This window comes from Rattus norvegicus, chromosome 6 (genome assembly GCF_021556685.1).
Source record: "Rattus norvegicus strain SHRSP/BbbUtx chromosome 6, alternate assembly SHRSP_T2T, whole genome shotgun sequence".
NCBI classification, from domain to species: Eukaryota; Metazoa; Chordata; class Mammalia; order Rodentia; family Muridae; genus Rattus; species Rattus norvegicus.
Window position 1 is genome coordinate 120,943,067 of NC_141539.1, and position 23,852 is coordinate 120,966,918.

The 23,852-nt window shown below is 40.2% G+C and overlaps 1 protein-coding gene across 3 annotated transcripts in view; it reads left to right on the forward strand.

Moving 5' to 3' along the window:
* Positions 1-22,940, forward strand: part of Flrt2 (fibronectin leucine rich transmembrane protein 2) — a 95,144-nt gene extending 72,204 nt beyond the window's left edge. For 2 of the 3 annotated variants that reach the window (XM_087552881.1, XM_087552880.1), the window contains one exon: positions 16,159-22,940. In XM_087552881.1, coding sequence (XP_087409007.1) covers positions 16,551-18,533 — 1,983 coding nt within the window. In that variant the 5' untranslated portion in view covers positions 16,159-16,550 and the 3' untranslated portion in view covers positions 18,534-22,940. The remainder of the gene's footprint in view (positions 1-16,158) is intronic. The other variant, NM_001106750.1, reaches the window with a different exon arrangement.
* The last annotated feature ends 912 nt before the right edge of the window (positions 22,941-23,852 follow it).

Here is a 23,852-nt window from a genome sequence, read left to right on the forward strand (position 1 = left end):
TTACAGCATACTTATAAGTAACCATGTGTTGTGCCCATGAAAGCTGAGGGACACATCTGCATATGTTTAACATTCAGAACTCAAAGTAAAAGTTCCCAGCATTTCTCCAGAACTTGATGTTTTTCCTGTGTTTTCTACATGCTTAGCTCTTCTTTATTGTATCAATTCTGTTCATTAAACTAGGCTATGTTTCTCAAGGACTTTATAAATATTTCAAAAATGTTATCTTTGACATCTTTTGATTTTTTTTTACCACCTACGTCATGTGTTGGCCATTATCATTCTTGGTTAGTCACACTTTACGGACGCCTGATTCTTATCTAGCCCACATCTTCCACACTGCAATTCTTAATAGGTCACACTTAAAGGATGAACTATGACTGTGGTTTGCATTTATTTTTACAAGTGGATATGAGTGACGAAATTGAAAAACAATTGGAAAATTATACCACAAAAAGTGTTAAGTGGGAACTCGGGGATTTCTCAATCAGTGTGTTATTTCACTGGTTATTGTTCATTGGACAAATTACAGAATCAATAATTGGGTACAGATAAATGTAGTCATTCTAAATTGCTGTAGTTCAGAGCTGTGCTAAGGAAGTATTTTCAAAAAGGGCTTCCAACAGAACAAGGGTGGGAGATTAGTTGTCCCTTACTGGGTGTATGTCTGCAAAGAGCTGAGGTGCAGGCACTAGGAAATAAAACAGGAAACTGGGGGATACGTTTTAGATATGCCTGTCTATCAGTGCAGTCAGCAAAGACAGGGGGACTCTCCTGTGCAGGGTCCAGGGTTCTCCCAGGACTCAGAAAAAGTATCCCGCACTAGTCATAGCCCTCTGGGGGCCTGCAGGCAGCTACCTGATAAATTAGGCAGATAGAGAGATTTGTGTGTACCTGGAAGCCCATAGTTCCCTTCTCTCCTCCAATGTTATCCTGGGCCTTTCCATCTGACTCACATCCTTGTGCATATTTGCTTTGGTCCAAGAAGACTTGTCATGGAGTCATGGGTTTGGCTTGCACTCAGGTGATTTTCTTATGGTAACCACAAACACAGGTGGAGATTGACCTTAATCTCTTTGGGTAATTATATCTCTCTCCATTGTAGGATAATTTGCATGGGGTTTTACCTCAATGACTCTAATGTTTCGGGCTCATAAAAGCATTTTATGCATTTGGAAATTGCTACTGTATTCAGGTTACCTAATATCAGACAAAGTTGGTTGTTACTTCGGTGTAATGAAGATATAAACATAAAATGTCAGTTTAAACATTAAAGTGTGCAGTTTGCCATGAACTTGCCGGGCGGTGGAGCCCAGGTTTCACTCTGCCCATGGAGACACTGATTGAGGAGTTCACATTGCTTTTCCCTCTCATGGAGGCTCCTCTCCTTCCAATTTTCTCTCTTATATCAGAAGGAAAATTTTAAGATTCTCTCTATCTTATCTATCCACAACCTCATTTCAGTCAATTTGTTGACTTAGTATTAAATTTTTCAACATTGCTGGTGTTTATTATTTTCTCGCTCTTATTTAATTTGAAAGTTTCATACAAGTTCTACTGTATTATTGTAATTTTATCACATTCCTGTCCACGCTTCCAGGGCTCCCCTTTGTCCTTCTTCATCCTTCCCTCCAACAGCAGAAGAGTATGAGCAGGATTACATCATCTTCAACTCTTGATTAGCAGGGTGCTCAGCCGTCCAAAGTACGCATAGTTGGCCAGTGCTATGCTGTACAACTGCAATCCCAGCACAAAGGAAACTGATGCATGACGATGGCATGTTGAAGGTCAGCCTGCTCTGCAAAATGGGTCTCACAGATTCAAAAACAAACATGTAAACTGAGGACTGGTAGAGACACAAGAAGAATATATGTTCTTCGTATCCTGTACTCACCGAGTGCTTTTGCCTATGTATTTACTGAGGGTGTGAGGAGAGAGTGTTGGCATGGAAACCTCCAGTCCATGAATCTTAGCAGGGAGCTCTCAATCATGTTACCTTAGGAAAGCGACCTAAACGGTTGACTTTTCAGTGTGTACATCCCAAATGTGATAACTTAGTAATGTTTATTTCATAGTCCTGTCAGGAAGATCAATTCAGTTGACAAGTTTCACACAGTCATGTGACAAACTTCCTGTCCCATGATGCAGGATTCTCTTTTATAGTGGATCACTTCCATGCTTGCTGGTCTATGACACTGTATATTTCCATTTCTGTTCTCTGAAGAGGTGCCTCATAGACCTTTCTTCTCTTTACTTCATGTCTTTGCAGGGACACAATATCACATGGCTAGGTGATTTTTCTCTTCTCATCAAAAGCCAATTTTCATTTTTACTGTCTTCATTGAAGATGGAGAGTCTGTTTCCAGTATCGGGTTCTCTGTCGTACCAGGGCAATGGAACCACATTAAAATGGGAATTACATTAATTGGGGTTTGATCAAATGTCCACTTGAAAGTGCCACTCCACTCCTTTCTCTCTGGCATATGTCCCTTCTTAGATAGACATTTAGCTTTGGAAGCTGTTGGTACAAAGGGTCAGTAAAATATTGAAGTACATCAGTGATTTTTTTCACAGTCTGAGAAAGCAATTAGAGTTAGCTGATATCACTTATCTTAATGAACACTTAGCAGCAGTTTTCATTTTTGTTAATGGCTTGTCATTGAAGACATGAAGTCATAACTCACTGCTCTGGACAGGAGGGAGTTGGTCCATTCTTAGGACTGCTAAGAACACAGCACCCAGGATATGACAGGTTTCATGTCCTCGAATAAAAATGGTCTAGGGAAAATGCCTGGCAGCAGAAATTAGGAGCAAAATGGGCATCAAGTGGAAAAACTAGGCTCAGGTAGAACATATCCAGGCTTTGCAAGACCTATTATGGGGATTGGGTGCAAGTAGATTGTTTCTTTCTCCCTGTGGTAGAGCTGGGGTTGGATAATAAACCTATGGCCCTTTGCATGTTAGAGCTCCGCTGTAGAGCTATGTCCCTGGCTAAATCTGCCTGTTTTTTAATCATCCTCTGTGATGATGACTTTTATTTTCTTTTATGCTATGTGTTTCTGCACATGTTGCTGTATTCTGAAGTTACACGTTTCTGTATTAGCTACCCTACTGGACAAAAAAGCACTGCCCATTAAGTGACTGTGGCTTAGGTAGCTTATTCTTTTCTTATTCTGAGTGTGAAAGTTCCAGAGTAGAGATATGGACAGAATTTGATGCTTCTGAGGGCTCTCTCCTTGAATTGCATAAGACCCTACTTTCTTCCTGTTTGCCTTGACGTGGTCTATCTTCTATATAAATCTGTCTTGTTCTCCTATATTTTTATAGCAACACCAGAGATATTAGCCTCTATCTCTCAATATAGCCTCATTTTAAAATATTAGGGGTTAAGACTTCAACAAATGAATTTGCATGCATGAATGAGTAATGGTATTTCTATTTAATTTTAGTGTGCATTAGGAGTTAGAAATTCTAGCAGTTAACTAATGTACCATTTTCTAAAGTTTCTGTGCTCTGCACACCCTGCCAATATGCTTAGGAAGCAACATTCCTTAGTGACATTTCTATTCATTCAATAACTGTGCCCATATTTTCTTCATGTAAGTTGGTTAAAGAACCATTATATCTACCATCACACCCACCATAACCCTACCATTCAAAAGGATATCGGAGGAGTTTGCAAGGCCCTTGGGAAAGATATTTAGAGAAGTGTGCTACCAATAGAATCATTAAAAAGTTACAAACCTAATTAATCAAATTTTTAAATGCATGTGTGGTTTGTGTAATATGGATGACCTATGTCTCGGAGCATCCTGGATGGCCAGGCAAGTTATACATTAAAATTCTCAAAGTCCAGCAAGTTCCCGCTGGAAAACTGGCAGTGTACTGAAGACTGGTCTTTTCTTCTTCCAGCTGTCTGTGCACACACTCCAATCTCCAGCTGCACCCTCTGCTCCTCCTTTGGCAACCAGCCTAGAAACATCCTAATGCGAGCCACCCAGGCCCAGAAGATTTTAGAACAGATATTATGGGATCTGTGTACCTAGGATGTTGTCTAGGTGGGGCATTACCAGCTTTAGTCAAGTGCGCCACTTTATACCTTCCAGCCTGGTATATAGAGACACCATTTGTCTAGAAAGGGTAATCTGATCAGTTTGAACATCTTCTACAACTGTTATCAGTTTGGGGGATTATTTCTAGACTTTGAACTTTCTGAGAAATGCTCGAGAGCAAGGAGGAAACAAGGTAGTCTCTGTATCCACACCCTGGCTCCAAGACCAACTCACCACTAGTAAGGGGACAGGGCTCTAGAACCATAAAATTCTAGGAAGAACTACAGCATGAGCGGAATCCTGCGCTCATTGAGAGGGATCTATGCTGCCCCATTGTTTCCTTCTCAGGTGAGGAAGCACAGATTTTCCCCCTGACAGCCTTCAAGGAACCTGCCAAATGCCAGATTAATAATTAGGGCCACAAAGCTAATTTTCAAATGATCCTTGGTTGCTTATCACCATGTCTGTGCTTAGAACCCACATAGAAGAAAGATGGCATAGGAATGTCTTCACCACATCAAATATTACTCGATAGAGAACAGCAGGTGCTCTGCGACTTTCCTTGTGGAAGAGACACTATGGTAGGCTGCGAGGAAGGCTGAGAGAATGAAGGAGACCCTTCTAGTTAATTACATGACCCAGCACCAGTAGATCACTTTGTCATCAAATCCCTGTTGACTCAAAGCTGCATTTCACTTATCTATGTCTGTTGCTTGCTCACTTGTCTGTTTGATTATTATGCTTTGTCTAGTTCCAAATTTGAGACAGCTGGACAAAATATGTAGAGTGTTTGGGAGACACTCAAGTAGCCATTTAAAGAATTCTGACAGTGGTTGGAGGATTCCTCTCCTGTTCAATTTCTTTTTTTCTTTTTTTTCTTTTTTGGTTCTTTTTTTTTTTTTCGTGGCTGGGGACCGAACCCAGGGCCTTGCGCTTCCTAGGTAAGCACTCTACCATTGAGCTAAATCCCCAGCCCCTCAATTTCTTTCTCTTGACAACATTCCCCATCTAGTTCTTTATGACTTTCCTTTGGTCCTTCACTGCACTTAGCGACACGGTTGAATTCTTATATTCTCATCAGAGCTACACCTTGCTCAAGGGCATTCAGATGAAGCTTTCCCCTCATTCCAAGAATATAATCCCCAGGCTCAGCAAAGCCACATGGCTTGCACACCCTAACCCAGTAGAACTCTTGACTGTCTCCTTCTTCAACACAAGCTAATTGTTTTTAGTTTCTTAAGGTAGTCGATGGGTTTTCCCTCATTGGCATTGCATGTGCCTTAGGAATGGATCACGAACTCACGCATGTTCCCTGATAACTGCCCTTCCTCATCTTCAATCCTTGGTGCTTAACAGCTGCTGTAGCATTTCATTTTTATTTTGTATCTACTTTTCCTGTCTACCCAATCTTAACTCACTCCTGTGTGTCTTTCTGTTTATTCTATATCACATTTTATTTTCTTCATGACACTGCTGATAGTCTAGTCATTCCCAGTCTCCTTTGCTGTTAGTTTGTTTTTATTTTACATGTTTTATTTCTATCCATGGGACTGTGCTGGCTGTAGGAAGTTCATCCCTATTGCCTTGTACTACACAGGAACCACTGAACAGTGGATGAGTGATTAAGAAAAGATCCAAGCCTAGCAACTTGACTCATTCAGTAAAGCACTGGCTTCACAAGTGTGGAGTTTAGAACATGAAAATCTCTATAAAGATCTGGGCATAGTGCCCTGTGCCTGTAATCCCAGGAATGGGAAAATAAGAGGTAGAGACAGAACCTTGTTCCATTTTCACTGGCCAGCTAGTCTAGCCTACCTGGCAAAGTTCCAGCACAATGAGAGACACCCTGTCTCATGCAAAAATGTGAAAGGCACCCATAGTTGTGGTATAAACTCGCTGGGTAGTAATAACAAACAAATGAATAATTCTAGCTGACATGAACAGTGCTTAAGGAAGTGGAGGAAGTCCATTGGAAAACTACCATCCTGGGTCATCTGCTTATAGGTCCTCCCCCTCACACTTGTATCGTTCTCCTTGACATGTGTGCTTTGTCATGTTGTTTTAAGTAATGATCTCCCATCAAATGCAGTTCTCTACAAGTTCATAATGGAATCTCATTCTCTAAAATGCCACCCATGGTGACCACATCTCAACTCATTTTTCAGAACTCTCTATCAAAACAGCTCTGATGTGTGGATGAGAGGGAGTGAGATTGAATGTATCAGCAGAAGCAGTTCCAACACATGAGGGACCGAGAATTGTTGCTTTAGTTGCTTATGTTGCTTAAATCTAGTGATAAATAGGACCAGCATGCTGAACACTAACTTTCTGAACTTTATGTGATTGGAAAAGACAGATACTCCCTGGACATAATGTGAGCAATAGGAGGTACACAATGGTGATGCCATGTTCCCAGCTTAACTTACTAAAGGATCATTGTTTTTTTGATTACTTCCAACACTCCTTAGAGCCAGGGCCTGCATTGCAGCCAAGCTAAAGAAGGCATGAGTAGCCCAGTCTTGTGCAAGCATGTAATGATCTCCTCATAACTGTCGGTGTTTCAAATCTAATTTATGACCATTCACTTCCTATTGCTCTCTGACGTGTGCATGTCACTTACAATTAGCAATGAAGGCTGTGGGTATTCTGTCCAAGCACCATTTGATTAAAACAAAAGGTTAAAAATGAATCTTAGCTATCTTTTCAAGTGAATGCTCCCCCCTCACCTTCCACCCCATGTGTGTGTGTCTCTCCTGCTCTCTCCCCCCACCCCCGTGTGTGTGTGTGTGTGTGTGTGTGTGTGTGTGTGTGAGAGAGAGAGAGAGAGAGAGAGAGAGAGAGAGAGAGAGAGAGAATGATTTTCTTTATTTGTGGACATGGGTGTATGTTGTGTTCTCTTCTCCTCTCCTCCTTTTCCTTCTTCCTCCTCTCCTTTTATCTCCTCTAGAAGTAAATAGCTGTAACCCATCGACAGTATATACATATGAGTGAAGGGAGAATCATCTTTTTGCATTTGCAATAAAATCTAAGAGCAGTGTTCTGATAATGTATAACCTACACTTGACACCTTTACAAGGTTCTCCTTTTATCTTTAAATATTTCTCAAACAAATACCACTATCTCTCTGCTTCCCTTCTTCCCCTCCCCACGCTACATAGGCATGAAGGCTTCTATAATCTGTTATGTATTTTTAAAATATATTGTTCTCTGAGTAATTTCTTCCGTGGATTGTGCAGCCACTCTGTGTATGATGCTGATTACCCTTATCAGGGGTTTTATTTTTAAGAATTAGGAATGCATAATCTTAACCTATATCCTCTCTTGTTCTAGGGGTAGTACATCTTTGAGAGAATAAAAGGGTCAATGATATGAAAAAGTAATCTTTCTTCTGTTTCTTCTACTTCTTATTTCCAAAATCCAGAAATAGTCCCCGGAATGTAGTCTTGACACCTCAACATGACAGGCTTCTGAGGATGAGAATGCACACTGTAAAAACTACTTATTCAGAAAGAACACTTACACCATTTACATTCGGAGCCATGACTAGTACCAAAATGAACTGATGTGATGAATTTTTCATTTTTTAGACTCAAAATTAGATAACTCACCTGGAAATACACACTATGTAATTTTATTTCACGTGTACAAACCTTATTGCCCACTGAAATCTGCGTTCTCCTTCAGAAGCGGGCATAAGATTTTCCGTTGTGATATGTATATTGTATGTGGTGAAATATTTTGGTGGAGAACTAGGCCATGTTTATATTTTTGGAATCAGTTTCTCGTTTTTCCCCCATTGGCTTTTTTATAGCTCTCAAAGATACTGGCCTATTTTTTATTGATACTGACTACGTAGAATGATAAAATACCATGTAACAAAAGCTCACTTGAACAATGTGCTTATTTAAATATTTAGAATCTCCGTAAATATTTATAAATTCAATGGAGTTATGTAAATATGTAGAAACTAATGGTATTTTGTGGGCAGAAATATATATGTTTTATAGTAGATCACAAAAGAGTTTCTTAATTTTAGTTCCCAGTCCTCATAGGACAGAATTATTAGATAAGGACACGCCTCTTTTGAAACTTAGTAACCATTGCCCCAGCTGGATAAGTAGCAGAGGATTGCCTTAAGTGGCTTCACTGGGAGGGGAGTCCCTTTGTCCTGTGGAGGTTTGATGACCCAGGTTAGGGGAATGCTAAGCTGCTGAGGCAGAAGTGGGTGAATGGGTGAGGAATCATCCTCATAGAAGCAGGGGGAGGGAGGCGTAGGGGCTAGTGGGCTTGTGGAGGGAAAACTGGGAAGGGGGATAACATTTGAAATGTAAATAAATAAAATAACCAATAAAAAGAGAAACCTAGTTTTCTTTTCCTATCCTGACCCCATTTCTAGGTTAATAAGACCAAAAAACTTAGTAATTCTTACGAAATAATTTTTTATTTTTTAAACCAAGCACAGTGCTGCATCAATTTAAAGTTCTCATCAGGATTCATGTTTTATATCTTTTTCTCTGGTCATTAATTTTCTCAGTATTCAGGGACTGACTATTCATCCATCTCTGTCACTCAGTCCTTCTGCATAGGTTAGGGTATCTTGAAACTCTTAGAAGCCATTTTGAAATATTATCTTTGCGATTTCTTATGGGACTTCAGATTGAAGATGTTGCAAAGATTTACAGATTGCCTCTTCAAATGGAGGCATACCTGAAGGTCATACTTTGATTTGTTCATTTTTTTTATAAGTAGTTCTTAGATGTTTGCCATATAGAGGTGCCGATTCTGGGACAATAAGCAAGATAAAATCTGACCAGCCTGCAAGGAGCCTACATGGAGAAACAAGGCCTCATAACTCACATCTGTACATATATTCTCACCCAGTCTTGTATTCCCTGATCAGCCATATATGTGTCCGTATATCTACATCACCGTTGGCTGGGAATAGATCTGTGTCTAACACCAAAAGGAACCTCAGTAATGAGCGAATGGAAGGAGGAAACTGAGTTGTCTGGATTTTACAGAAGCGCCCTTGTTAGAGGAGAATCAGATGCTCTGTGATGTGGGAAGTCTTGTTGTCTAAACTAATAGTTGGACATATCAACATGGGGAGCCTTATGTTCTGGGTGTTGAGGAGAAGAGATGGCGGTACTCTTTCCTACAAATTTACCTGGATTATTTAGGTTGCAGAGGTGGAAGCAACTGTCCAAGTTAACACATCGGGCAAATGGAAATGCTGCTTGAATTTATATGTCCTCATTGGTTACCCCTTGCTCAGTAGATATTCTCTCTCTCTCTCTCTCTCTCTCTCTCTCTCTCTCTCTCTCTCTGTCTCAAGCCAATGTACTTTTTGTTTAATTGCTGATGTTCTCAGGCTACCCTTTCGACATATAATCTTCCACAGTGTTCTGAAAACACTGTGATTGTTACCTCTACATAATAGGCCCATTCAAAGTGAAATCTGACATTATCACCCTGCTCCTAGTGCGTGGATGACCTAAGATCAAAACCGATTTGGATTGGCTCCAAACCCACCTATCTTTCAAAATGCTGGACCAGCTCCTTCATCACTGTTGTAGAAGAGAATGAGCATAATGTGTAGATGCCAGGAAAGCAGTTCTTGAAGGGAGTACCTGGGTAGATGCATGCTGAAGTTGTTAAGTATCGTGTAGTTAACTGGGGAAAGTCTATACCATGTGCATGTCTATCTACCTTTAATGGACTAAAATGTTTATAGGCATAGCTGCAGGATGGTCATACCCAGTGCACCATGCCTTTTGTAGACTATTTGTTCTTTCTTTCTTCAGTTTCTCCTTCTGCAGTGTCCCTCACATGGCCACTAATGAGCAGCTCTGACAGTGGTCAGAAATTGTTTTACAGGCATCTATTACGACAGCTGGTCATACTAACTGCTGGCTCAAAGTAACCTGGGTGGCAAATGTGCAAAGTGGTCAGTGCCTGGCAGTCCCCGACATAACAGGGATTCCAAGATGATCGCTCGGAACTCCCAGTGAAATGAGGCAGGCAGGTGGCAGTAGTGAACGCGTATTCAGATGTTAGGTATCTGACTCTGTAATAGTGGCTGTTTTTCCTAAGTTTATTTCTACCTCTCAAACTAATTGGAAACCGCAGGAGAAAAGCCTTTTAAGCCCCCTCGAGTCTGTTCCTGGCTAGAGTAGGTTTTATTTTTACGTTTTCTGTTTTCAGTCCTAGAGTTAGCGGAGCCAGGAAATTGTCCAGTGCTTGAGCTGTATCTTCCCCCCCTCCCAACCATCATTCTCTCTTCTCTGGTATTTTTCCTTTTCCCTTTCTTCTTGAGAAAAGAAGAATATTCACCTGATGGTGTATTTCAAGAGGGCAAAAGTGATTTCAAGGTGAGGAAGAGGATATTCTTCTACTCTTTCGATCCCCTTCCTAACCAGCTCATCTTGGTCAGTGCTATCAGGACATCTTTACTGTTACATCACAGTACCTATAACGTATGCTTAAGAATGAAGACCTGTGTGCGCCATCTCTAAATTGCTTTGGTGATTCTGGATTGCAAAGAAACCATGTATTGGCTGGCTGTGTGGAGGCTTCACCTGAAAGGAAATGACTTTAAGTTCAAATTGCTGCATTCCAAAAAATACCTGAGTGGAACTTGAACCTGGAAAGCTTTTCTTAGATGGACCCTAATCAGACCAGCATCCCCTGCACCTGACAAATATTTTCATGTAAGCGAGGGTGGCCTGGATCTCACTTTGTAGCCAAGGGAAACCTTGAACTTCTGATCTGGTTGCTAGAATTATAGGTATACATCAGCATGCCGGTTAATGTGGCGATGGGTATTAAACTTAGGAGACCATACAGTCTGAGCATGGACCTAACAACTGATCTACATTCCCCAACCTACGTTCTCCTGTGTACCACATCACACCCAGGGCTGTCCTGTTACAATCGAGCTAGCATAACTAGCCCTGGAACCCTTAAGGTCTTATTAGGTTTGTCCTGGTATCATTATGAGATGCGATTGGCAGTGCTTACTGACGATTCTTATTTTCTGTTCTATGATTTTTATAGTCTGAGTTTATTAAGCGCTCCTGGAATCCAGCCTTCTGGAATTAATTTAAAAAGCCCTCTTCTTAGGCAGCATCCTGGCAGAAATATTCGGAAAGCTTTTTGCATGACTTAGGTGCTTTGCATCTCAGTTCCTGTGAAAAGAGTTATTAACTAACAGTAGCCTAGAATAGCTGCTCTTGTCCCTGTCTTCTTTAAGCGATTGGCTGCACCACGCTCTCCTTGCCTCCAATCAGCAGTTGTACATTCTGCATCTTGATGCTGCACTGCTAGTTACTGTCCATGCAACTTTCTGTTCGTACCCTTAAAGATCTATATAGCCATTATTTGTAACCCAGTTTCCTGGGCTGGTGGCGGAGAGGGTCATATTCCAAACCCTATTCATGTGAGTACGGAAAAAAAGTTTGGTTTCATCTTATAAAGCATTTTTTTTATCACTGACTTTTAAACACTTGTAAATGGACTGTCGAATGAATTCTGAAATGTTTATTACTTTCAAAGGACAATAAAGAGTGGGAGAAAGTGTTCTGCTGTAGAAACTTCAGTCACTCTCTGGGTTAAGCTGGGTTCTATACCTTGATTCAAACTGCAGGCGGTCTGCACTCATGGCACAGACTTTTCACATCAACCCTTGTCATGGGCCTTTTGCCAGTCCCACTTCCCCCATGTTGTTGGTTGTTCTGGTTTGTTTTTCCAGATATGCCATGGATTAGGTTAGAGACCCATGCACAGTGCCAAATCTCTGGGTATTATAACCTCACAGCTCTTGTCATAATTTGCTAATTCCCTGCTTACACATTCCTTCCCCTAACTAAACATGAAACCCCACTAGGTCAAAAATTGCATGGTCCCTTTTATCCTGTATGTGAATTAAGCGCATTAGCAATTAGCTCCAAGTAACCAATAATTCATACATGGTATATTAATGAAGTAAATAAAAACTCTTCCTTTTCGATTTATTTAGCCATGAATGAATCCATATTTGAATTTTCTTACTTCATGTTCCTTGCCCGTGTCTTCCGTCTGTCTATCTGTCCATCTGTTGCATAAATCTGAATCGGTGCCTGCCTGAAGGCTGTCTTGTGCATCTGTTTCCTGTGTCTGTCTGTATCTGTCTCTCGGTGTGTGTCTGTTGTATGACCTTGTGTCTGTGTGTGTCTGTTCCAAACAAAGGGCTTTGCTTTGTTTTTATTGAGCAGGACAGAAAGCATCACTTGTGGAAAGAATGAGAAACATTAATAAATATCTTTAACAGTGTTTTATAAGAGATTAAGTCATTGGCATCAAATGATCTCAACTGACTCAGAAAACAGTCCTATAAATGTCATTATTTGTCAACCAATATCCATAAACCCTGTATTCAACATTTATGGTAGATATTCATTTTAGAAGATTGAACATCTGAATTTGTTGTTTTCAGCAAACTATGTAGATGCATTGTTCTACACTGGGAGCTTGCAAGAATACATGACTTCAGATTAAAACTATGCAGTGGCTTAGGCTGTAAAAGCTAACCATATGGAAAATTCATAACCACTAAGGTTTGTTGTTCTATCGGTGTGTTCTTGTTTAATGCCGAATACACAGTAGAATATCAGTCTCAAGTCTTAAGTGACCTCAAGCTGTATTATTCATTAACTCGTGTCACATACAGCCAAAGTTGGACCACCTCCTCTCACAGCTGGGTTCTCATTCTATTCGACAAATATTGGTTGAATGAGAAATTTGTGTTGGAAGGATAGCTTACTATTAATGGATTTGTCACTTAAGTGGGACAACCTGATTTTGAATACAGGGCACTCATATAACTGTCAGATGACTATGGCAGCCCACCCTAGACTCGAAGTGCACAGGAGGCAGGGCCAAGACCAAGCTGGCAAGGATCAAGCTCTAAGTTCAAGCGACTTTAAAATTGGGTCTTTACATGAATTAGTACTTGTCAACTAAATTCACATACATATTTAGAATATGCATGCAAATGTAAAGATATGCACACATACCATATGCACATACACAAACACTAACTCAGACATTGTTTTCTAAACTTATATAACAAATAATTTTTTTCTACTTTATGAAACTGTGCTCTTCTGACCACACATGAACCTGTAAATCGCTACTGGACTTTTGTGCTAATCGCTGAGGTAAAAAAAAAAAATTCTATTGAAAACAGAATGGCCGTGTATTCATTGGACTTTCATGCCTAGAATATAACATTTACATGGAAAATTTGACTTGAGGTTGTTTTCTGGAAAAAAGGTGTTTAGTATATTTTCTGCCTTTCTTCTCTGAAGAGATATATGACATGCTGTCACATTTTTCTTATATTTAATATTTTAAAACAATTAAGGCACCTTGGTGCTTAGGGGACTGTTTGCCCAACTTTAATGAACATACCCTAAGCTTTTCCTCACATGAACATTTTATTCCCCGAGATTCTTCCTTCCTACCAACAACCCATGTCAGACTCATGCTGCTGAGAAAACCACTAGAGTAAAAGGTAATAAGGAATCACTAAGACTATTTTCAAGTTGTGCTAAGTATGGCATCAAGGGTGTTTGTGTGTGTGTGTGTGTGTGTGTGTGTGTGTGTGTGTGTGATTTATATAATCTTTAAGCATATAGAGAGATTTTCTTCTGAAAGGAATGTCTCAGAGTCAGTGACTAAACATACTTGTGAATAGTTATATTTTGTGTGTATGTATTTACTTGTTAATGTGTCTACTTGTGTTTGCCTGTGTGTACATATACTTTTGCATGCATATATGTATGTGTAGAAGCCAAAAGTTGAAATTCTGAATCTTTTTCAAACATTCTTCTTGTTCTCTTGAGACACTCTTCTTGTTCTCACTGAGATCGTTCTGCGACTCATTGCCAGTGACTGGCCAGCAAACTTCAGGCTTCCTCCAGTCTCCACAGCAGCCGTGTTGGGACTATAGTTGTTTAATGATCTACCAGCATTTTACATAGATTCTGGGGATCCAAAACCGAGTTCTTGTGCATGTGCTTTGAGGATTTTACCATTCTAGCCCTCTCTACAACCTCAACAGCCTGCTATTTAATTAAGATAGGTTTTGTTTGGAAAAGGAATCATAACCCTTCTGAAAACATCCTTCTTGCTTCAAAGGTTCCAAGGAGTTTTACGTTCTAATAATTAATTATATATTATAAAGTTCTAATAAATTTGTGTTCCAAGGCCTTTTCTGATGTCTTTATTTGTTTGCTTGTTTTTATAAAGTTTGTTTTCATCTTTAAATTTCAGAATAAGTGTATACTGCATTTAACACTTAGATAACACTGACAGTACTCCTTTTTACTTTCAAATTATAAATTTTAAGTATAAAGAGAGCTAAGGAAATAGTTTCGAGCAGAGCCTCTTTGCTGTGGATACCAGTTCTTCCAATCTCCCTGTTGGTGAGAATTGAGGACCTTACAGCCAGTCATGTCCTATCATGTTAGGTTACTTTGCAGGGAAATCAAATCTGGCACCTTTCAATTAACTTCTTTCCCTCTCTATCTAAAAACAGATGAAAAACATTGTGGAGCAAAGAAGGCATGAGTGCTATCCATGGGTTACACTGACTGTCTTAATTGCAGCTTCTCTCCTTCCAAAATTGGTAAAAGTCCTTCTGTAAAGGCAAGAAGTGCTCTCCCACTGGAAGGTGGTCACATCGAAGCAAAATTCATTCTCATTTTTGAGACTGGCAACACATAGGACAATCACAATTGCCTATCTTTTTTTATAGCTAGAGATTCCAAGGGAGGGAATGTCTAAGTAGAAATTTGCCTGGTACTGCTGTTTAGTTAATCTCCTGAGTAACACGTTTAAACTATTCTACAGGGAGAAAATGGTGTGTGTGGGGTGTGGGGTGTAGAAAAGAGATTTCTTTGCCTTCCTTCTTGAGCTATGTTTCTACCAGTTATCAGATGAAAAATATGTGATGTTTTTAGTGATACTAGTTGTGTGTAGTTATGATGTTAACTATCATAAAGGGAGATAATTATTCCCTGTACGTGTGTGTGTGTGTGTGTGTGTGTGTGTGTGTGTTCATAGGAAAAAGTGGAAGAATTTGTCTCATGTACCCTTATTCTCTTCTTACCTTCCCCCCTGACCTTTATAGTGCATCCTCTGGAATTCTCCACTAGGCACAAACACTATTTTGTACCAGAATGTGGAAATACATTTTGCAGGAGATAGAAACTAAGAGATTTTCAGTTCTCTTACCATATCGTAAATATTACATGTTAACTATATTTAGTAATACAACATATTTGGGAGAATTTCTTAAGAAGGATGCATTTTAAAATGGCTTAGTACCTGTTTTGCATTGATAATTCTGTAGGGCTTCCTGTCATTTCCAGACCACCATCTAAAACAGTAGAGCTTTCAACTAATCATTACAGACACCACATATCCAACAATGTGTCATTTGCACCTGCCTTTCAGTATATGCAGATAGATATCAGGAAATACTGATTGGGTTATAAACTTTCCCTAGGATTTTTCAATGATCTCCCCATTGTTTCAGTCCCATCTCCTTTGGAAGATTTTTTACAATAAACATTTATTTCTTTTTTTTCATCTTTATTAAATTGGGTATTTCTTATTTACATTTCAAGTGTTATTATTCCCTTTCCCGGTTTCCAGGCCAACATCCCCCTAACCCCTCCTCCTCCCCTTCTATATGGGTTTTCCCCTCCCCATCCTCCCCCATTACTGCCCTCCCCACAACAATTCCATTCACTCTTAAACTTTCAAACTAAACTGTTTTCACTTAAAATGTGGGGGGAGGGCGGCAATGGGGGGAGGGTTGGGAGGGGAACACCCATAAGGAAGGGGAGGGGGGAGGGGGATGTTTGTCCGGAAACCGGGAAAGGGAATAACGCTTGAAATGTATATAAGAAATACTCAAGTTAATAAAAAAAAAAATGCCACCTCATGCCAACCTGGCTCCTAGTACCTCCGTCATCGTTTTGCTCCAGGGCTTAGATGTAGCAAGTGCTTCTTCCTTTACAACAACTTACTGACTCTTCTGTTTTCTTTTCTACAACAGATTACTGACTCTGCTTAACCAAGAAATTCCTAGGCTGCTCTACCCTGGCCTGACTCATTATAGAAGAAGGAAGATTTGCCTGCCTGGCTGGACTTCTCTTGACAGTACTTGGCATCACGCTTTGCTTGTGTTGAAAATTCTTCCTGTTGAGTCGTTTTGCACAAGGAGGACCACTTCATGAGGGCAACCTAGGGAGATCAGACTGAAAACATCAGAAAGATTGTTTTACCATTGTCCCTTGGATCATTTCCTCTAACAGAAGTGATAGACTTTGACAGAACCTGGTCCAGTCATTTGGATTTTGCTTTCTGGTTTTTGCTATTGTTTGTTGCGCTTTTGTTTTTGATTTTTCCCCCCCATATCACATAGTATTTTATTTCTTTTCTTCAGAAATGGGCCTGCAGACTGCAAAGTGGCCCAGCCATGGGACTTTTGTTCTAAAATTTTGGCTCATCATGTCCCTGGGACTGTACTCACATGTGTCAAAACTCCTGGCCTGCCCTAGTGTGTGTCGATGTGACAGGAACTTTGTCTACTGTAATGAGAGAAGCTTGACCTCAGTGCCTCTTGGGATCCCGGAGGGCGTAACCGTACTCTACCTCCACAACAACCAAATTAATAATGCTGGATTTCCTGCAGAGCTGCACAACGTACAGTCAGTGCACACGGTCTACCTTTACGGCAACCAACTGGATGAATTCCCCATGAACCTCCCCAAGAATGTCAGAGTTCTCCATCTGCAGGAAAACAACATTCAGACCATCTCGCGGGCTGCTCTTGCTCAGCTCCTCAAGCTGGAAGAACTACACCTAGATGACAACTCCATATCTACAGTGGGAGTGGAAGACGGGGCCTTCCGGGAGGCAATAAGCCTCAAACTGTTGTTTTTATCAAAGAATCACCTGAGTAGCGTGCCTGTTGGGCTCCCCGTAGACTTGCAAGAGCTGAGAGTGGATGAAAACCGAATCGCGGTCATTTCAGACATGGCCTTTCAGAACCTCACAAGCTTGGAGCGTCTGATCGTGGATGGGAATCTTCTGACCAACAAGGGCATTGCTGACGGTACCTTCAGCCATCTCACCAAGCTCAAGGAATTTTCCATAGTCCGGAACTCGCTCTCCCACCCGCCTCCCGACCTCCCAGGTACGCATCTGATCAGGCTCTACTTACAGGATAACCAGATAAACCATATCCCATTGACAGCCTTCGCAAACCTCCGTAAGCTGGAAAGGCTCGATATATCCAATAACCAGCTACGAATGTTAACTCAAGGAGTCTTCGATCATCTCTCCAACCTGAAACAACTCACCGCTCGGAATAACCCTTGGTTTTGCGACTGCAGCATCAAATGGGTCACCGAATGGCTCAAATATATCCCTTCTTCTCTCAATGTGCGTGGTTTCATGTGCCAAGGTCCCGAGCAAGTCCGGGGGATGGCTGTCAGGGAGTTGAATATGAATCTCTTGTCTTGTCCCACCACGACTCCCGGCCTACCTGTCTTTACCCCAGCTCCCAGTACAGTGTCTCCAACAACTCAGTCTCCCACTGTCTCTGTTCCAAGCCCCAGCAGAGGCTCGGTGCCTCCAGCTCCCGCCCCATCCAAACTTCCCACCATCCCGGACTGGGATGGCAGAGAAAGAGCGACCCCACCTATTTCTGAAAGGATCCAACTTTCCATCCACTTCGTTAATGATACTTCAATTCAAGTCAGCTGGCTGTCTCTCTTTACGGTGATGGCCTACAAACTGACGTGGGTGAAAATGGGCCACAGTCTCGTAGGGGGAATCGTTCAGGAACGCATTGTCAGCGGTGAGAAGCAGCACCTGAGCTTGGTTAATTTAGAGCCCAGATCCACGTACAGGATTTGTTTAGTGCCACTGGACGCGTTCAACTACCGCACTGTGGAAGATACCATCTGTTCTGAGGCCACCACCCACGCCTCTTATTTGAACAATGGCAGCAACACTGCGTCTAGCCATGAGCAAACAACTTCCCACACCATGGGGTCCCCTTTTCTGCTCGCGGGCTTGATCGGGGGTGCGGTGATTTTTGTGCTCGTGGTCTTGCTCAGTGTCTTTTGCTGGCACATGCACAAAAAGGGACGCTACACCTCCCAGAAGTGGAAATACAACCGGGGCCGACGGAAAGATGACTATTGTGAGGCAGGTACCAAAAAGGACAACTCCATCTTGGAGATGACAGAAACAAGTTTTCAGATTGTCTCTTTAAATAACGATCAGCTCCTTAAAGGAGATTTCAGACTGCAGCCCATTTATACCCCAAATGGGGGCATTAATTACACAGACTGCCACATCCCCAACAACATGAGATACTGCAACAGCAGTGTGCCAGATCTGGAGCATTGTCACACGTAACAGCCTAGAGGTCCAGCGTTAGAAAGGTGGACAACCGAACTCTCAAGAACACACACACGTGTGCACACAAAGACATGCAAATTACATTTGATAAATGTTACCCAGATGCATTTGTGCATTTGAATACTCTGTAATTTATACGGTGTACTATATAATGGGATTTAAAAAAAAAGTGCTATCTTTTCTATTTCAAGTTAATTACAGTTTTGTAACTCTTTGCTTTTTAAAATTAAAAAAAAATGTTGCTGAAGTACTGTACGGGGTTGTACAATGAGAACCCAATGCCAAGGCAGAAGAACAAGTGATTCATCCTTATGATGCATATTAACCACTTCGCTGTTGAGGCTGTCAGAATAAATTCCTTTTCTAGAGCGGATAGTCATGTGAAAGGATAATGTCAGATGGGCTCACCAGAGTAAGAGGGAGAGTTTGAGTGAAGAAAGAATGGCCTAGTTATTTCTATATTTTCTATACCTCTTGAATGAAACACTTTGTGGAAAAAATCTATAATGTAATAATCAAGGTAGTTATTCCAGTTTGACTGAGTGCAGGAAATAAAGAGAATATCGAGATGAAGCCAGTTCCCATGAGATAAGTTAGGCCTACTTGACCAAATCAAGGAAACTGCGGGATTTGAAATGTACTTAAAGCCCCAAGGTTGGCTTTCTGACTGTGAACTTGAAAATCACTCTTCAGGCTTCCCTGGCCTTATGCGATAACAGATTGGAAACCTGAATCTCCTTCTAGTTTTCTTCAGAGACCAGTATCATCAATTCTAGCAAGAAAATTCCCCTCAAAACTGTCACTGTTCAAATCACATGGCAGGTTGAATCTTACCCAACAGAGTTATATTCTAGAATAATTTTTTAGAAGAGGCTAATAAAAATAATGGGAAAATTATATTGAATGGAATTATTTTTGATAATGAAAATTATTTGGGTATATTCACTAAAGCTATATCAACATGATATTTAGACCAACAAAGGAGCAGTGTTCAGAATCTATTATGGTAATGTGTTGATTTCAAAAGTACTAAGAACATTTAGGCAAAAATATTTGTGGTTCTCTTTCACTGTGTCAACAGACTTTGTTAGTACCATGTTGAAATAGCTTGAATTAATACCTGTATTCTCCCTCAAATTCTTGTCTTCCGATCATCTTGCATATATTTTTTTTGTAATTAAGTTGTATATGCCATCTCCCCCCTGCCCCTTGCTGGGTATTTCAAAGAAAAATATGGATGCAAGTTTTGGTTGCACAAATATTCCTGTGTATTTTTGCATAGTAAATTCCATATTACCATTCATTGCCAATGATTCTGTGAAGGCACCCAAGCTGGCCAAAACAATGAGTACTGTTAAAAGCAATACTGTGTTTTCATTTTGAATGAACTTTGCTCCTGTTCCAAACAGAAATTCCATTTGTTTCTTTTAGATTGTGGATCCTCCTCTAATTTGGTAATTTCAGAACAATAATCAACCATATGGTAAAAGACTACCAGTAAAAACGAGTAACTCAGAGAATGAAAGTTTCCCCAAATCATGGCAGACAAGGGCCAAAAGCAGAGGGCATGGTAGGAGAGAGGTGTATTCATGGTTGATTCTAGATATTTTTCAACCAACTCCATTTTCAGGAAACAGGCATAATTTACCCTAATTCTTGTCATCACATAGGTGTAGAAGGGCTATAGACCTCATGTACTGTCTAAAAAAATTCACCCTTGGGGATTTTTTTTTCAAACCCACTTTTATGTATTTCATTCTCTGCTCCTTGACAATCATCCTCCACCTTAGAGACTCATGAAATCAATGCCATTCTGTCTCTCTCTCTCTCTCTCTCTCTCTCTCTCTCTCTCTCTCTCTCTCTCAGCAAAATAAAACTGTGATGTGTCTTCTTGTAAAATTTAGGTATACAATGCTATGCAAGCTTTTCTTTATAGTGAGAGCTTTATTTTCTTTAATAATATACCCTGACATATGTTTTAATCTCCCTCATCCCTCAGAATAGGCAGAAAGCTGTAACTGCAGCGATAATGTTGTAGACACAAGCATTGAAACTGTGCAGTCAGTAGAGCTGAACATAGTTACGAATTAATTTAATTAATTCTAAAATGACTCGGGTTTCCACTTTAGTCTATTAGCTCAAGAGTTTGGGCTGTTGGTTTCTGCAAAAGTAGGTTCACACAGTAAAGGGATCAGACCATCTGGATCAGTGATCAGTGTAGCGTTACATCATTTAAAACCAGGACAGTAACATGGGGCTCTGTCCGTTAGCTGGATGTTTCCCTTTCAATGTCCTCTTGCCTCTCACTATGTAGGTAAAACTGTGTGCTGAACAATATAAAGGTACTTTGACTCTTTTGAGGATTTTTATTTTGTTATAAAAGAAAACCATTACTGTCTCTTGGTATTGTGTATTTAACTCCCAGTTGGATTTGGGACTGTGGAAATGTCTTTTCTTTGTCCCAAGAGGAACAAGAGTGGAGAGGTTCCTACAATATTGAATGGCATCCACAACAGTATTGGGAGTCAAAGTGGTACCGGGGGGAGAGCCAGTCATGTGAAACCTTTAGGGTGCTCTCAAAACTGCTCTGGTAGAAGGCGTTTCTGAAAAGAGAATCTTTATTTTGATCTCATGAACAACACGGAAAGGATGTCTACCACGAAAATCAGATGCCCATCTGATCACATCCATAGTACTGTGCCTGAGGGACTCGCCTACATTGGTTTAAAAATCACCTCATGAAATCTATACTAGCATATGAAAATTTGAAAAACAAATGGCCAGCAATCCTTACTGGATGGCATTTTGACTGGAATCTTTAATTGGGAGACTGCATTCTGCAGTTCCATCTCCTCTGGTTTTGATCCTCTCTCGGCTTCATTATTTATTTTGGGGTGATTAGTCAAGTGTCAAAGTTGAGTTGATCCCATATATTGTCTACCCGCTGTCTGCAGACTAACTATACTTGCACAGGACATTGCAAAAGAGAAAGCAAATCCTAGCCACACAGATATTACTGATAGTTAAACAGAAGGTGGTCACCCATACCCCCTTGCTTGTAGAGATGCATTTGACCCTAGAGAGGTCCTGGGTTTCACTTAAACACTGCCATATGCATTGGACAGGTAGTACAACACATGGGTCAATCACAGACAGACATGACAAGAGTGTTCCCTACTTAATTTTGATACAAGTGGAAAAATCCTCCCTTGTGAGAAATAATGCTATTTGTAATTTTCCAGATGTTTGTTGATACAATATTAGACATTTTCTCTCAAGAGTAAAACAGAATCTGTAATATCAACCCTTAGATAAAGATGTATTAATGGCATAGCTAATATTACACCTTTGGTTTTTTAATAATGGAGGTCATATTGGTCTTAAGCATGGTGCACAGCCAGAATTTCCTTCTCCCCTTGAGAAAACATAGATCTTCATGTGAGGGGACCATCTATTCCAAACACAAGGCACCATTGTTTTTTTTGTTTTTTGTTTTTTGTTTTTTGTTTTTTGTTTTTTTTGAGGCAGGTGCCACACTGGATCAGCATACTTCAGCTGCATCATCCCTGCGGCTTTAAACAGTGAAGTGGTTAATTTCCATTGATGTCTTTGTTTATAGCATTTATCTCTGACCTACCAAAACAGAATATTAGACGTTGCTTTAGAACTTGAGGAGAACATATCAGCTCGTAACTTGCTTTTTCCAAGTGAATAGGAAAGCAAAATGGAACAGTGCCCTACCCAAAAATAATATTTACACAAAACGACTCTCAATTCTTAGTCTTGTCAAACTTTGCTTCTTTTAAAGTTGAAGTAAGAAACGATAGGAAGCTGTATCTTCACCCTTTTCCAGTTTTATCAGAGGGATTGAAGGAATTGTTGGCAACAGGGATGCTGTTCACTGATTGTGGGGAAAACGTTTTGTACTCAGTATAATACTGTTTTAGCAAACCAGAGTGTTCTGTTATAGCATTTGGTTTTCTAGCTGCACATCCACCAGAAGAGCACAAACCAAGGCCATTGCAACAGATATTTTAAAATTAATATAATACATGCAAATCCATGCATACACATACATGGGGGTGTTTGTAAAGGTGTCTGTGGGATGTGAGATTTGTAACCAGTTATGGGAAAAGTGAGGTGCCACCACTGTATACACTCCTAGGATGATATTTACTGAACCAGTAACTTTGACGATCTGTTACTGTTTGAATCATATGTTGATTTAATTCTGGTTTGTGTTTAGTGTGTTTCTCTGAAAAGGGACTGCAAGGGGGCTGGAAGATTCTGTGTCATGCATCCTCGGAGACCTACCATGTTGCACACTTTGTTAACTACAAACTTCACTCTACACTATACAGTACCTTGTTGATATATTCAGTAAAGGCTTATTTTAAAAGAAAACCTATTGTGTTTATCTGAGTTAGTTCATTGTAATATAACGTGTACTTGTGCTGTAATGTAAGTGGAAAAAGGAAAAACTTTTCACACAAAAACATGCCACCAGGGAAGCAGTTTGTAGAGTGTTCATATCCTCCCACTATTAACCTCTGTTAACATTATCTTTGAGAATTCTTGTTCCTTCTATTTAAGTATTCCTCATGCATATTTATCTGTACTTTTTGATGGATACTCAAGATAGTGCATCTACTCATATAACTTACATTTGATTCAAGTTAGACTTCCAAAAGTCTTCCAGAATTCCTGTCGCTTATACTTGATCATTTCACCACTGATGCATTTGACATAGAACAAATTAATCAGGAAATATGATTAAAAACTATGAAACATAAGTTAACCACCATCACAAACCCAAGACCTCAACTGGATAGTTAACTGTGGAAGCCAGTGTTACTCATCAATTTATGCTACTTTGAGACTTTCTATAAAATACCGAAATTGCTAAACTTGGTTATTTTTGACAAGAATTACAAACTTCACTGTACAAGGGCTCTCAGCCAATAAGAACCATTCATTCAGTAGAATTTATTAAGGTCATCATTCACTGTTTTGGGCTCTAGGGGGACTGTAGAGCCTTTCTAAAAATAGACTGCAATCTTAGAAAAAGGAACTCTATTTTCTAAAATACTAAAAATCTGTGTACACAGCATATTCACTTATGGCCTACTTTCTACAGGATTAGATTATTCCAACTGTTAGATTCAGAGAAGAATGATCGGGGTTGGGGATTTAGCTCAGTGGTAGAGCGCGTGCCTAGGAAGCGCAAGGCCCTGGGTTCGGTCCCCAGCTCCGGAAAAAAAAAACAGAGAAGAATGATCTTGCTATTTAGAAACTCAAAGACCACATCCTATATAC